This window comes from Gorilla gorilla, chromosome 11, assembly GCF_029281585.2.
Source record: "Gorilla gorilla gorilla isolate KB3781 chromosome 11, NHGRI_mGorGor1-v2.1_pri, whole genome shotgun sequence".
NCBI lineage: Eukaryota > Metazoa > Chordata > Mammalia > Primates > Hominidae > Gorilla > Gorilla gorilla.
In genome coordinates this window covers 45,454,104-45,468,543 of record NC_073235.2, presented here as the reverse complement: position 1 = coordinate 45,468,543, position 14,440 = coordinate 45,454,104, and the positions used below count along the sequence as shown (strand labels likewise).

Sequence of the window (14,440 nt, the reverse complement as noted above, 5' to 3'; positions counted from 1 at the left end):
AATTTTCGGTTTGTACTCAATCTGTTATCTTTTCTTTTTCTTTTTTCTTTTTTTTTTTTTTTTGTGAGATGGAGTCTCGCTCTGTCACCAGGCTGGAGTGCAGTGGCACAATCTCGGCTCACTGCAACCTCCACCTCCCGGGTTCAAGCGATTCTCCTGCCTCAGCCTCCTGAGTAGCTGGGATTTCAGACACATGCCACCATGCCCGGCTAATTTTTGTATTTTTAGTAGAGACAGCGTTTCACCATGTTGGTGAGGCTGGTCTTGAACTCCTGACCTTGTGATCTGCCCGCTTCAGCCTCCCAAAGTGCTGGGATTACAGGCATGAGCCACCACTCCCAGCCTCAATCTGTTATCTTAAACTAGAAGTTGATATTCTGATCTACAATATAGTCACACAAAACCAGTAGAAATTTGTATAATGTAATGATTAATAATAATTGGTAGGAACTTGAGTTTGCTTTTGTTTACAACTCTACTATGGAGGTTTGAGGGGTTTGTTTTGTTTTGTTTTGTTTGAGACAGGGTCTTACTCTGTCACCCAGGCTGGAGTACAATGGTACAATCATGGCTCACTGCAGCCTCCACCTCCTGAGCTCCTGCCTCAGCCTAAAAAGTAGCTCAAACTACAGGTATGAGCCACCCACACCCCACTAATTTTTCTTTCTTCTCTTATTTATTTTACTTATTTATTTATTTATTTATTTTGTAGAGACGGGGTCTCACTATTTTGCCTCAACTGGTCTTGAACTCCTGGGCTTAAGTGATCCTCTCGCTTTGGCCTCTCAGTGTTGGAACTACAGGTGTGAGCCACTATGCCTGGCCCCCTATAAAGTTATTTAAAAAAGTTTAATAGGTTAACATATTCATATGGTCATAAACTAAAAACAGATTTCTTTTTTCTTTTTTTAAAAAATTTTCCACACAACATGGATGTATAAAAATAGATTTTCATGAAAAGTTTTGTAATTTGGGTATAATAAACATGAGTGTTGTTGAATCAAGTTTAGCCTAAAGCTATCTACTTACATATTTCAAGTTTGGCTTAAAGGTTTCTCTGTGCATAGTGAACTATAACCTAAATGGAGATGTAAACAAACTGTAACCTGCTCCAGTGCTAATCACCGCATTTTGGCCAAAGAAGAGAAACTGTTCAAACCCTGCTCAAATAAGGCAAATGCTGAGCTGTAAACAACCTGGCTGTTTCTGTACCTCACTTCCCTTCTCTGTATGTCACTTTCCTTTTTCTGTCCATAAATCTTCTTCCACCACGTGGCTGCGGTGGAGTATCTCTGAGTCTATTATGGCTTGGGAGGCAGCCCGATTTGTGAGTCATTCTTTGCTCAATTATACTCTGATAAATTTAATTTGGTTAAGGATTTTCTTTCAACAGATTTAAACAAAATTATGGGAGGATACTGTTTTGGAGTGAGCTCATGCACTAGGACCCCACAGACCAGACCAAACCAAAAAGCAGTCACTTATGATAAATGTGACATAATAAAAAATAAGACTTCAAGGAAACAGATATATCCTAGAACAGACTAGGTTTTGTTTTTCTCCTGTAAACAGGATATTCCAGCATGAGGAGGTACCCTCTACTCTAATCCATAAAAAAAAAAATTACCGAAGTCCTTGTTCCTATCTTACAAAATCCACTATTATGCTATTTTCCGGTGGGTTTTAAAACCAAATAAGGACATTTATGATGGTGATAGTTACATCAATGACTAAAGTTTTGGTCAATCTCTCAAAATTGAGAAGATGACCAAAAAGGGAGATTGTTAAATTAACTTTAGCCTAAACTTGCCTCCTTACATATTTTAAGTCCAGCCTAAAGCTTTCTCTGAAAATCATGAACTGTTACCTAAATGGAGGCATAAGCAGACTGTAACCTACTCTTGTGCTAATCACCACATTTTGGCCAATCAAAGGAGAGCAACTGTTCAAACCATGTTAAATTAAGGTAAATGCTGGGCTGTACCCAATCAGGCTGTTTCTGTACCTCACTTCCATTTTCTGTACATCACTTTACTTTCTCTGTCCACAAATCTTCCAACCACATGCCTGTGCTGGAGTCTCTGTGAACCTACTCTGGCTTGAGAGGCTGCCTGACTCATGATTTGTTCTTTGCTCAATTAAACTCTGTTAAATTTAGTTTGGCTCATGATTTTTTTTTAACAGTGTGTTTTGCACATGATGGGGTTTGTTGTAAGGTGATCCCATTTGCCCATCGTGCTGGGAAATGCCCTCATGTCAGACTCTTTAGGTTGTGCAGATAACAGAGTAGACTTGTCCAGCCTCCTGTGTGGGGACTGGTAGCTAAATAAGAGTGCAAGTGGATAAACATTTATTTAATGCTTTTTTTTTCACTATTGTAAGATTCTTCCTGGGGCCTGAAAGTTTAAGATGAGTAACTCCTCCCTTCTCAGGCCCAGTACCAAGGTGCAAGGCCACTTACATTAGCAGGGTGCACCAGCAAAATAGCAGAAGCAGGAAGAGAGCTGGCCAGAAGATAGCTACCCTGGTTGGAAGACACATACTCCTGAAGATCGAGAAAGAGGCCATCCAGGTACAACATAGCAGTTACGACAGACTAGGACACTTCCTGTTTACAGGAGACTATAAAACCTTTATCCCGTCCTCACTTGGTGCTGATGCCATTTTAGGCCTCAGCCCACCTGCACCCAGGCGCTCATTAAAACAGCATGTTGCTCCACACCACCTCATCTTGTCTGTTGCACTCTTGGGTTTCAAACCAATACAAAAATTTTACGTTCTGGTGCCAAAATCTGGGAGGGGCTCAAGTCTGCGTCCTCCTTGGGCCTACCCCTCCACCTCAGAGAGCAGGCCACAGCAGCCAGACAAAGGAAACTCCTCAGCCTCCAGTCACCCCTCTGCATGCACATCAGTCACTGATCTCACCTACCAGTAAGTTTCCTGGGAGCTCTGTCAACAGGGAAAAATCTACATGGCCTCTCTTGGTTTCTCCGGTCCGAAAATCCAGCGTTGGTCCAAGAAGGCTCTGGCGTGTGCCAGGCAGTTGCTGATCATCTGTTCTTAGGGGACACCTCTAAGCCAACTGATCCCATTCCCGGAATGAAAAAGGCAGCAGTGACGATCACTCCTTTTATCGTCTCCCTCCAGCTGTCCAGGACGGTCTCCTTTTTCTCTGTTCTCCCATGCCTACCCTCTGTTATGCGAAATTCCTGGTCTTCTATTCCAAAAAACAGCCCTCTAGGCTGCCTCATAAAAAAACCCTGCAAACCTTAGGCCTCAGACAAGATATCCACCCTAAGTGCCTCGTCTTTTTTTACAATACAGCCTGGATGCAGTACAAATTAAACAATGCATCTAAATGGCCCTCAAATAAAACATTTGACTTTATAATTTTAACAAACTTAAGCAATTATTGCCAATGACTGGAGAAATGGGGAGAAATTCCGTATGTCCAGGCATTTTTTGCACTCAGATCACAGCCTGACCTCTACAATTCTTGCTTACCTGTTCAAATCCTTCTCTTCCATTCTTGCTATCCAGATCACCTTTCTCCTCCCAACCCTACCTCTTTTGCCTCATTCAATCCAGCAGACTGCTGTCCATGCCTCCCAGCCACTACCTCTTTCTCTCAACTGCCTTCTTTAACCCGTTCGTTGTCTTCTCAGTCATCATCTTCTCAGCCGCCACCTTCCCAGTCAGCTGTATCCACTTCTTTTCCTACACCGTCCCATCAGGACAATTCTAGCATTGCCTGTACTCATTCTCCTTCCTCATCGCCCTCTCCTGAAGCCTATAAACCCATCCTGCCACCTTACGCCCGTATGTATCCTCCACTGCTTATCAACTCAACTCCCTTCCCCCTTCATACCCTCAGCAGGAACCACTTCCGGCTTTTTCCTTCTCTCCAGCCCATACTCCTTCAGATGCCATCTTTAGCCTATGACCCACCCTTACTTCAGGAAGTAGCAGGAACTGAAGGTATTACTAGAGTTCATGTTCCCTTCTCCCTTACTGATCTGTCTCAAATTAACAAAAGACTCGGTTCATTTCCAGAAGACCCCACCTCTTATATTAGGGAGTTTCAGTACCTTACCCAGTCTTATAAACTTACCTGGCATGACCTCTACATTATCCTCTTCCACCCTCACCCCAGAAGACTAAAACCATATCTGGACCCTAGCTCAGGCGCAGGCTGATACAATTCATCACCAAACTCCTGCCCAGCCTACCGGCGCAGAGGCAGTTCCCAATCAGGACCCCCACTGGGATTATCAAGATGGGGCCTCTGGATGCCACCATCAAGACCACATGATTGTGTGTCTCCTTGCAGGACTCAAAAAGGGTGCCCATAGAGTAGTAAACTATGAAAAACTTTCAGAAATCACCCAGGGTCCTGATGAAAACCCAGCCCTTTTTCTCTCTTGTTTAACTGAAGTCATAAGAAAATACACCAACCTAAACCCAGCCAGCCGAAAAGGAACCACTATCTTAAACCTTTGGTTCACCTCCCAGCCCACCCCCAATATTCCACGCAAACTTCAGAAGCTTGATGACGGCCCTCAAACCCCACATGGAGACCTTCTTAATTTAGCCTTCAAAGTCTTTAACAATCATGATGAGGAAAATGAAAGGCAAAACACAGGTAGTTTCAAATGCTTACCTCCACCACGCCCGCAGGGCTGCAGCTCAACAGGGAAGCCTCCTAGCAATCCACCTCCACCTGGCGCCTGTTTCAAGTGTGGCAATGAAGGCTACTGGTCCAGACAATGCCCAAACCCAGGTAAGCCCACCAGGCCATGTCCCCTTTGCGGAGGACCCCACCGGAGGTTGGACTGTGAGCGGACCCCACAAGGACCGCCCCCATCCCTTCCTAAGCTGGCCAAAACCTCCTACTAGGATCTCATCGGCCTTGCCACTGAAGACTGACGGTGCCCTGAAATGGACACCCTGGCAACTACCATCTCTTCATCCGAGCCAAGGGTAACCCTGATGGTGGCAGGTAGGCCAGTATGTTTTTTAATTAATACCAGGGCAACCTACACTGCTTTACCTAATTTTTCAGGACCCACTGAGTTCTCCCAAGTCTCTTTTGTAGAAATTAATAGACAAGTCTCCAAACCCCAAGCCACCCCTCCACTTTTCTGCTCCCTGTACACCTTTTCCTTCACTCACTTTCTTAGTCCTACCCTCATGCCAAACTCCACTCCTTTCAAAGCTCCACACTACTCTTCACTTCCATGTTCCCCATAGTACCCAACGCATCAACCCAGACCCCTCTGGGGCTTCTAACTTTCTTCTACTCCTCCAACCTGCCACCTTAAAACATGCAACTTTTCCTTATCCCCCATCCGTAGTTAACCCCTCTGTTTAGGACACTTCCACACCCTCAGTCACAAAACACCACACCCCCATCCACATTGCCCTTAAAAAGCCCACCCAGTTCCTATCACAGAAGCAGTATCCCATCTCCCAAGCAACTCGCATAGGCCTAAAGCCTATCATTTTTCGCCTCCTCACCAGTCACCTACTCCACCCAACAAACTCCCCTTTTAACAAACCAGTTCTACCTGTCAAAAAGCCAGATGAAACTTATCACTTAATCCAGGACCTCAGGCTCATTAACCAAGCTGTACTCCCAGTATGTCTAGTAGTTCCTAACCCATATACTTTACTTTCTGTAATTCTGTCTAATACCACCCATTTTTCTGTTCTAAACCTAAAAGATGCTTTTTTCCCCCCACAATTCCTTTACACCTTGATTCCCAAAACCTCTTTGCCTTTACATGGGAAAACCCCAACTCCAAACTTTCACGTCAGCTCACCTGGTGCATACTACCTCAAGGTTTCAGAGACAGCCCCCATCTTTTTGGACAGGCCCTTGCTCTTGACCTCTGTACCCTATCCCTAAAACCATCCACTCTCCTTCAATGTGTTAATAATCTGCTCCTGTGTAGCCCCTCTCAAAAACACTGCAACACCCACACTATCTCTCTCCTTTAAACTTCTTGACAAAACGAGGGTATTAGGTCTCCTCTAAGAAAGCACAATTATGCACCCCCTTAGTCACCTATCTAGGGCTAGCTCTTACCCCGTGAACCCAAGGGCTCACAGCTGACTGCATATCTCTCCTCCAATCCCTCCTGCCTCCGCAAACTAAGCAAAAAATTCTCTCTCTTTTCTAGGATTAGTAGGATGTTTTAGGCTCTAGGTTCCCTCCTTCGCTCTACTTGCCAAACCATTATACCAAGCTGCTAAAGCCCCACTCCATGAGCCTTAAAAATCTGCACAGCCTATTACCCAACCTTTCCGTCTACTCTGGAAGGCTCTCACCTCAGCCCTGTCCTCACTCTCCCAGACCTCACCAAACCTTTCTCCCTCTATACTGACAAACAGCATAGAGTTACACTAGCTGTTCTAACCCAGGCTAAAGGACCCACCCTTCAGGTTATTGCCTACCTCTCTAACCAGCTTAAAGCCTCAGTTCTTGGATGGCCTGCCTGCCTCCGACCATTGGCGGCAGCTGCTGTCCTAACCCTTAAAAGCCTAAAACTATCTCTCCATGCCAACCTAACAGTTTATTCAACCCATAACATCAAAGACATGCCAACTCACTGCAGTGTACTAGTCTCATCTCTGCCCCATGACTCCTCCAACTGTATGCTCTATTCATAGAAACCCCCCAAATCACTATGCTAACCAGCTCCCATCTAAACCCAGCCATGCTCTTACCTGAAGCTACAACCGCCAAAGACCCTAAACACTTCTGTGTGAACACTGTTCAAACCTTTCTTATACCTTTTCCAAACCTAACAGATGAACCCCTTCTTTACTTGGTTTGTAGATGGCAGCTCCTTCTTACAGCAAGGACGCCGGCATGCGGGCTATACTATAATGTCCCCCGCACCCCGCCCCCACATACTATTGAAGCCAATCCACTGCCCCTAGGCACTGCCTCCCCAAAGCTGAACTCATTGCCCTCACTCAAGCTCTCACACTGACAGCCGGACAACAAATTAACATATATTCAAATTGTCATTATACGTTCCATATAGTACAGTCACACTCGTCTACCTGGAAAAAATGGGGTTTCCTAGCTGCAAAAAACACTCCTGTCATAAATGGCTCTCTCATCAACAAACTCCTTCAAGCTATCAGGCTCCTGCAGAAAGTTGCCATCATTCATTGCAGGGGCCACCAAACCCCAGACAATCATATATCGGCTGGAAATGCGCTAACAGATCAGGTAGTGAAACAAATAGCCCTACGATCCGTGCAAGGCCAGTTTTTCTCCCTGTCCTTGTTCTCTCCTCTTCACTCCTCAGAAGAAAAGCAGGACTTCTGAGCCCAAAACCTTCGAAAGCAAGGACCATGGTATGTCAAGGAAAGGTGCTTCGTTCTTCCTGACTCTCAAAATCTTCCTCACCTCCAAAGACTCCACAACTCTTTCCATGTTGGTTACAAACCTCTCTTGCAACTTTTCCACCCTATTCTCACTTGTCCTCATCTTTCCAGCCATGTCTGAGAAATTACCCAGTCTGGCTCTATCTGCCACTCGTGTCACCCCAAGGCTCCCTCTGGCTGCTACCTTTTCCTACCGACCAAGCCTGGGGCCAGGTACCAAGGCAAGAATGGCAAGTAAACCTCACTCACATGCTGCTCTGCTATCTTCTAGTCTTTGTCTATACTTTCTCCAGGTAAGTAAAAATGTTCCCAACAACTTCAGAAGGTGCAAATGTCGTCACACAAACTCTCATCATGCATATAATTCCCCATTTCGTACTCCCAACATCCATCCAGCCCAATGACAGGCCGGCCTTCATCAGCCAAATTATCCAAGGTGTCTCTACATCCCTAAATATGAAGTAGGTTCCCCACACACCCTACAGGCCTCAATCTTCAGGCAAAGTTGAAAAAACTAAATCTGTCCTTAAAGCTCAACTCACGAAGCTGGCTCTAAAAACCCACCAGTCGTGGACAAAAAAAAATCTCCCTTTTGCCCCCATGAGACTCCGCACAACACAAAACGCACCCTCTTTTTATAGTCCCTTTAAAATCATTTATGGCCGAACTTTTATCTTAGGGCCTCCACCCTTACCAAACTCTAACCCACTCAGAAATTACCTCCCCTCCTTAACCCAGACACAGTCTTTCATTCGTGAAGCAGCAAATGAGGCTGTATCTCTCCCTGTCGACACCTCCTTGTCCTCTCAACATAACTGTCTTGCAGGCACAGACGCGTTTCCAGACAATACAGACGATGCTCCTACTACAAGGACAATGTGGATACCAACCCGTCTCTCAAGAATACCCAAAAAATTAAGGTTTTGCTTTTCCAAGGTGCCCACACCACCCCCTATATCACACGTGAAGTAGTTATTGAGAAAGAGGCCCCTTTTCCCTTTTATCTACAACCAAATAGACAGGAATATAAGATTCTCCCCGAGGCCTGAAAGCTTAAGGAGATGAATAACTCCTTCCTTCTCAGGCCCGGTACGAAGGCGCAAGGCTACTTACGTCAGCGGCGTGCGCCAGCAAGACATCAGAAGCAGGAAAAGAGCCGATGGAAAGACAGCTACCCTGGCCGGAAGACACGTACCCCTGAAGATCGAGAAAGAGGCCATCCAGGTACAACGCAGCAGTTATGTCAGACTAGAACACTTCCTGTTTACAGGAGACTATAAAACCTTTGTCTTGTCCTCACTTGGTGCTGATGCCGTTTTAGGCCTCAGCCCGCCTGCATCCAGGCGCTCATTAAAACAGCATGTTGCTCCACACCACCTCGTGTTGTCAATTGACGTGCTCTCGGGGTTCAAACCGATACAGAAACCTTACAACTATGGTATATATTGTTAATTGAGTTGGTTGCCCCAAATTCATATGTTAAAGCCCTAATCTCCAATGTGAGTGTATTTGGGGATAGGCCTACAAATTAGTAATTAAGGTTAAGTGCAGTCATAAGGGTGAGGGCTTGATATGGTAGACCTGGTATCCTTAGGTGTCCTTATAAGACGTGTGAGAGACACCAGAGAACTGTTTCCTCCAGTACACAAAAGAAAGGCCGTGTGAGGACATAGTGAAAAGGCAGCCAAGAGGAGAAGCCAGGAGGAGAACCCTTACTAGAAACCAACCCTGACAGCACTTTGCACGTTGATCATGAATTTCTAGCCTCCAGTACTGGGAAAAAATAAATTTATATTGTTTAAGCCACCCAGTCTGTGGTGTTTGTCATGGCAGTCTGGAGACCCTTTCTCCTCCCTTTTCTGGAAATTAATCCTCTAGTCATCTCCTGAAATGGGGTGTGGGAGTATTCACCTGCAGCATCAAGTTGGCAAGGGGATCTGATATTCTAATTATATTTTAAACAGAATTTCAACAAATCTTTTTTAAAAATTCGTATTTTCATCACTACCTTCTGGAGGTGTGAGGACTAAACTGTGACCTTTTTTCTGTCTTGCCCAAATTCCTAAGAGGCCTGGGGAGTAACATCCTACAAAGCATAAAATCTCACCAGATGGGTTTTATTTTATCCTATATGACAAGCTTACTTTCCAACCTTACTCTGGCATAACATCAAATGACAGATAAAGAAGAAAATCAAAATATTTTACCCCAAAATATGTCTCTTTGACATACTTTGAGTGGCCCTACAAAGCCTTCTGTTGTGAGGGAAAATTTACATCTGTCAAGAATATGAAGAATATAACCAAATCTTTCCCTTTTCAGTCCCCTCCAATCCTGAAGAGATGAACTGAGAAACTAGAACCCTTTACAGTTAGGAATGGGAAACAATTGCCATCTATTGTCTGTAAGGCCAACCACCTATGAGACTTTATCTACATAATAAGAACCTTGGTTTTCATCACCCCTTATCTTCCTCCAGACACTCCTTTCTATTGATTCCAGGTTTTTAGATAATAACTTAAGTCTTTCAACAAATTGCCAATCAGAAAATCTTTGACTCCATCTATAATCCTATGACCTATAAACTACTACACTTCCCACCTGTGCGCCTGTCCCCTCCTCTCCCCCAAACCTATGGATACTTCACATGTGTAGATTGATGTCTTTTGTCAACCCAACCACCTTGGGCACATGTTCTTAGGACCTCTTGAGACTGTGCCTTGGGTCATGACCACTCATATTTGGCTCAGAATATTTTACGGAATAATTTACTCTTCAAATATTTTACAGAATTTGGCTCTTTTCATGGTCAGGTGATTAGCAGGGTAAAGCAGCTGGCTTTTTATTTTTTTGCCATTGGGAGATTAGGATTTGGTTTACTTTTTTTTTTTTTTTTTTGAGAAAGGCAATTACCACTTGTCTATCAGCGAGCCAGCTCCCCAGATATTATTATCATCTCCTTTGGCATTCTATTTTGTCCTCTGCAGTTTAGACTTTGTAATTTTTTTTTCTATTCCATTCAGAATTCTTTGGTGAGGTTTTAGAAAAAAGAGTAGTTACATGCATGTGTTCAGTCCTAAATCAACTGGAAAATTATGCCTCTTTGGTAGTGTGATAAATTTTATATTTCTTTGTATTTTACTTATGTATGTACATTAATTTTGGATTTCTTTGCATCTTCCTTTACTGGCAGTCCATGAGGATAAGGAAGGTGAGTGTTGTTCGTTTTTTTTTTTTTTTTTTTTTTTGAGACAGGGTGTCACCCTGTCGTCCAGGCTGAACAACAGTGGCACGATTTGGGCTCACTGCAGCCTCAACCTCCCAGGCTCAAGCTAACCTCCCACCTCAGCCTCTCAAGTATTTGGGACTACGGGTGTGCCAGCATGCTTGGCTAATTTTTAAAATTTTTTTGTAGAGATGGGATCTCACCATGTTGGCCAGGCTGGTCTCGAACTCCTGAGCTCAAGCAATCCACCCACCTCAGACTGTCAAAGTGCTGGGATTATAGGTGTGTGTCACTATGCCCAGCCCTTATTCACTTTTATGTCCTCAGAGCTCCCACAAGTCATGACATATAGCAAAGAATCAGTAATTACTTTTTAAATAAACAAGATAGTCTCCAGATTTTAATGATTTGCCAGTTGCCATAGTTTTTTCTATGCATAAGTCCAGCTTTCCCCACTCCATTTCCCTTCCAGCCACGTTGATTTTCTCTCGAATTACTGGTCAAGATTCAAATGGAATGAAGCAATAAAGATATTTTTATGTTTGCTTATAAGAGAATAAGCTTTCAAAAAGGATTTGAAAACTTGAGTTTTCCCTGAGTCCTTAAAATAGTTCCAAATAGCACCACTCCAATTACCAAAATATCATTAATTTTTTTGTTCAGTACCTTAAATTTTAAACAATGCTGAATATTTAAGCCAATTAAATAAATTTTTTCAAAATGTTAACACATTTACCATCTAAAACTATCTTAAATACCACCGATAGTATATATAACTCTCTTTAGGATAGCACATTTTAGACTAAAAACAGCATCAGCTATGTCATTTTCAGTAACATGAAGCTAAAATTTAAATAGATCACCAAAGATTAAATTGAAATGAGCAAAAACATGATTGGTGTTTTACACCTTTAGCATGTGCAAATGTTCATTGTATCAAATAGTTAAATTATAGAAAATTCATTTCAGTTGATTTTTATGAAATGTATTCAATTATAAATTAATACAATGTGTGTGTTTTTCATGTGTGATAAATATTACATTTAAAGTATGACAGAAAAAAATAACATATATTTTATTTTTTATATAAATAACCTTGTTATGCTCACCATAGCAATCTTTGAGTTAACAAATTTAAGTTGAAAGTGTACTTCCTTTTTACTATTATAGATTAAAATAGAAAATCACTATGTTCTTCAATAAGATTTTGACTTTATGAGCCTGTGTTTATAACTAAATGATAATATCTTTACAATTCATTTGGAAAAACTTCAGTGTTTTGTACTTACCTACAATGTCCTTCATAAGGCCTACAATACTTTCATCTCCTGTAATCCAAGGACGCTTCCCCACTTCATGACCATAGGCTGCTCTGAAATTGAAAACGGACATAAACATTTCTTAGCTTTTATGTGCATGTGTGTGATTATTTCAAATATCAGCTTTAGCAAATAAACATTTCTATGTGGACCTTTCTATGTGTTAGTAATTATATAAAGTCAGGCTTTTTTAAAACAAAATATATAATACTTGGGATTAATGTCTTTTAACTTCTCTTTTTAAATTTCTTTTATTTTCTTTTTGTGGGGAATGGGGGATATTGTTCATATGTTATTTTAATATTTTGCTATATTCTAGAGTCTAATTTTTTTGTTCTCAGTTATTTTGCAATTTTTAAGATTATTTGAACACTACTTTTATACCTGTAGAATGTAGTATCTATACTAAAACTTCCATACTATTTTGTAAGGCTAGAGACTAAAATGATTATAAATTGAAATATAGCTATAATCTGTAAATTTAATAGAAGTGTATAAAATATGATTATACTCATGATACCATTTTATAGGTAAATAACAAAATTTATGAATAATCAAAGCCAACACTACTTGGTCTGACATATTTGCTAGCAATTTCATCTGTCACATTCCAGCTCAATTTTATTATTCTAGTAAGTATCCCAGGAGGCATAGTAGAAAAATGCAAAATACATAGAGTACTTCAACTTTCAATAAATTTCCATGAAATGAAGAAGGCAAATACACTTGAAAAACATAGAAGAAATTAAAACAGAGGATTAAGATGAAGCGCCTCTGAGTGCTGTTACATTGTTGTATCTTATGATGCTCTGAATGTGATAGTTCTGTAAGCAGGCAGGGGGGTCTCCAGGGATTATAACATTTAATAAAGTTGAACCATCAGCCTGTTTTACAGCCTCCTGCCCTATCACTTGTTTTTTTCCCAAGCCTGGTGTGTAATGCTGTCACCTTGTTGGTTAGGGCAAGCTTCTGACAGACCCCAGCAACTCATAGACGAGTCTGTGTGAAATTTCCTCATTACCATGCTAAAGTCTCCCCCCTGGGGAGGAGCTATAGCTTCATTACCATAACATGCGATCTATGCACTGGCGTGATTACTCACTGCATCTCCGCAACTGGGACTCTTCCTCTACATGAGATGATGCACCTTCTCCCCTATCACCCCATAAAACTTCCCTGTCACTTTCCCTCTGGGAGACACTGCTTTTGTGAAAACTCCCAGTGTCCTCCTTACTTATGCCAAGTAATCAAACTTCTATTGATCAAAACCTGCTCTATTTTTTTTTTACTACAGAGAAATAATTTATTTTAAATCATATTTTAGAATTATGCAATATTTTAAAACTTATTTCATAATAAATGTTGCAAAGATGATTTCACGATTAAAAAGATAAATATTTGAGCCTGCTATATATTCCTCTGACTTTTTTTTATTATACTTTAAGTTCTGGGATACATGTGCAGAACGTGCAGGTTTGTTGCATAAGTATACATGTGCCATGGTGGTTTGCTGCACCCATCAACCCGTCACCTACATTAGGTATTTCTCCTAATGCTCTCCCTCCCTTAGCCCCTCACCCCCCACAGGCCCCAGTGTGTGATGCTCCCCTCCCTGATTCCATGTGTTCTCATTGTTTAACTCCCACTTATGAGTGAGAACATGCGGTGCTTGGTTTTCTGTTCCTGCGTTAGTTAGCTGAGAATGATGTTTCCAGCATCATCCATGTCTCCAGAAAGACCTTTGTTACTCACCACATGAATAAAGCCCATTTTTTTCTGGGTAACAGTTCTTAATTCTTTAGGAATCCAAAAGTTTGTCAGTTTGAAAGAAAGGAATGAAAATGTGCTTTTTGTATAGTACCAACCTGGGTTGAATCTGTGTCAGTAAACTGGTGCTGGTGGGCTGGTACTCCCTAAGAGGGGTGGTAAGACCAGAGGACTAGAGCACTGTTTTTCCTCCTTTGCAGATTTCCAAGGTATAAATACTCCCATCATGGGTGATTTCATACTACCAACAGAAATTCTGAGTATTTAATAATTGGCTTTTGATATCTGGTATAAGCCAGCTCCAGGTCAGTACTGGTCGTGAGACCACATTTATTGGAAGCTATAGGGCTTCATTTTCCACATTTGTACAAGTAAATGGGTAACAATATGGACCTTAAAGGATTCCCGTGAGAAATAAATGAGATAACATGTGAAAGAGACGGTTACATAGTACCCTGTTTCTGAGTCTTCTTTCCTAATGTAAACCTAATGCTAAAACTCCCTTCATCAGCATGTGGTATAGAACACAATTTTTAAACTAACATTTCTATTACCATATAAACTAAGATGAAGGAAGAGGACTTTCTTTGAGAATAAACATAGGCTGCTAAGAACTAAGGATGGAAGAGAGGGGCAATTGTTAGTTATTATTATTCGTATTATTATTAGATAGCCTGCAGCTTGCCTCTTTCTTGATTTCTAATATAAATGCTAAAGACAAAAATCA

At 41.8% G+C, this 14,440-nt stretch overlaps 1 protein-coding gene across 6 annotated transcripts in view; it reads right to left on the bottom strand.

The window, feature by feature from the left end:
* Positions 1 to 14,440, bottom strand: part of KYNU (kynureninase) — a 288,310-nt gene that overhangs the window by 96,584 nt on the left and 177,286 nt on the right. For all 6 annotated transcript variants that reach the window (XM_055380094.1, XM_063694804.1, XM_063694806.1 and 3 more), the window contains one exon: positions 11,917 to 11,999. In XM_055380094.1, coding sequence (XP_055236069.1) covers positions 11,917 to 11,999 — 83 coding nt within the window. The remainder of the gene's footprint in view (positions 1 to 11,916; positions 12,000 to 14,440) is intronic.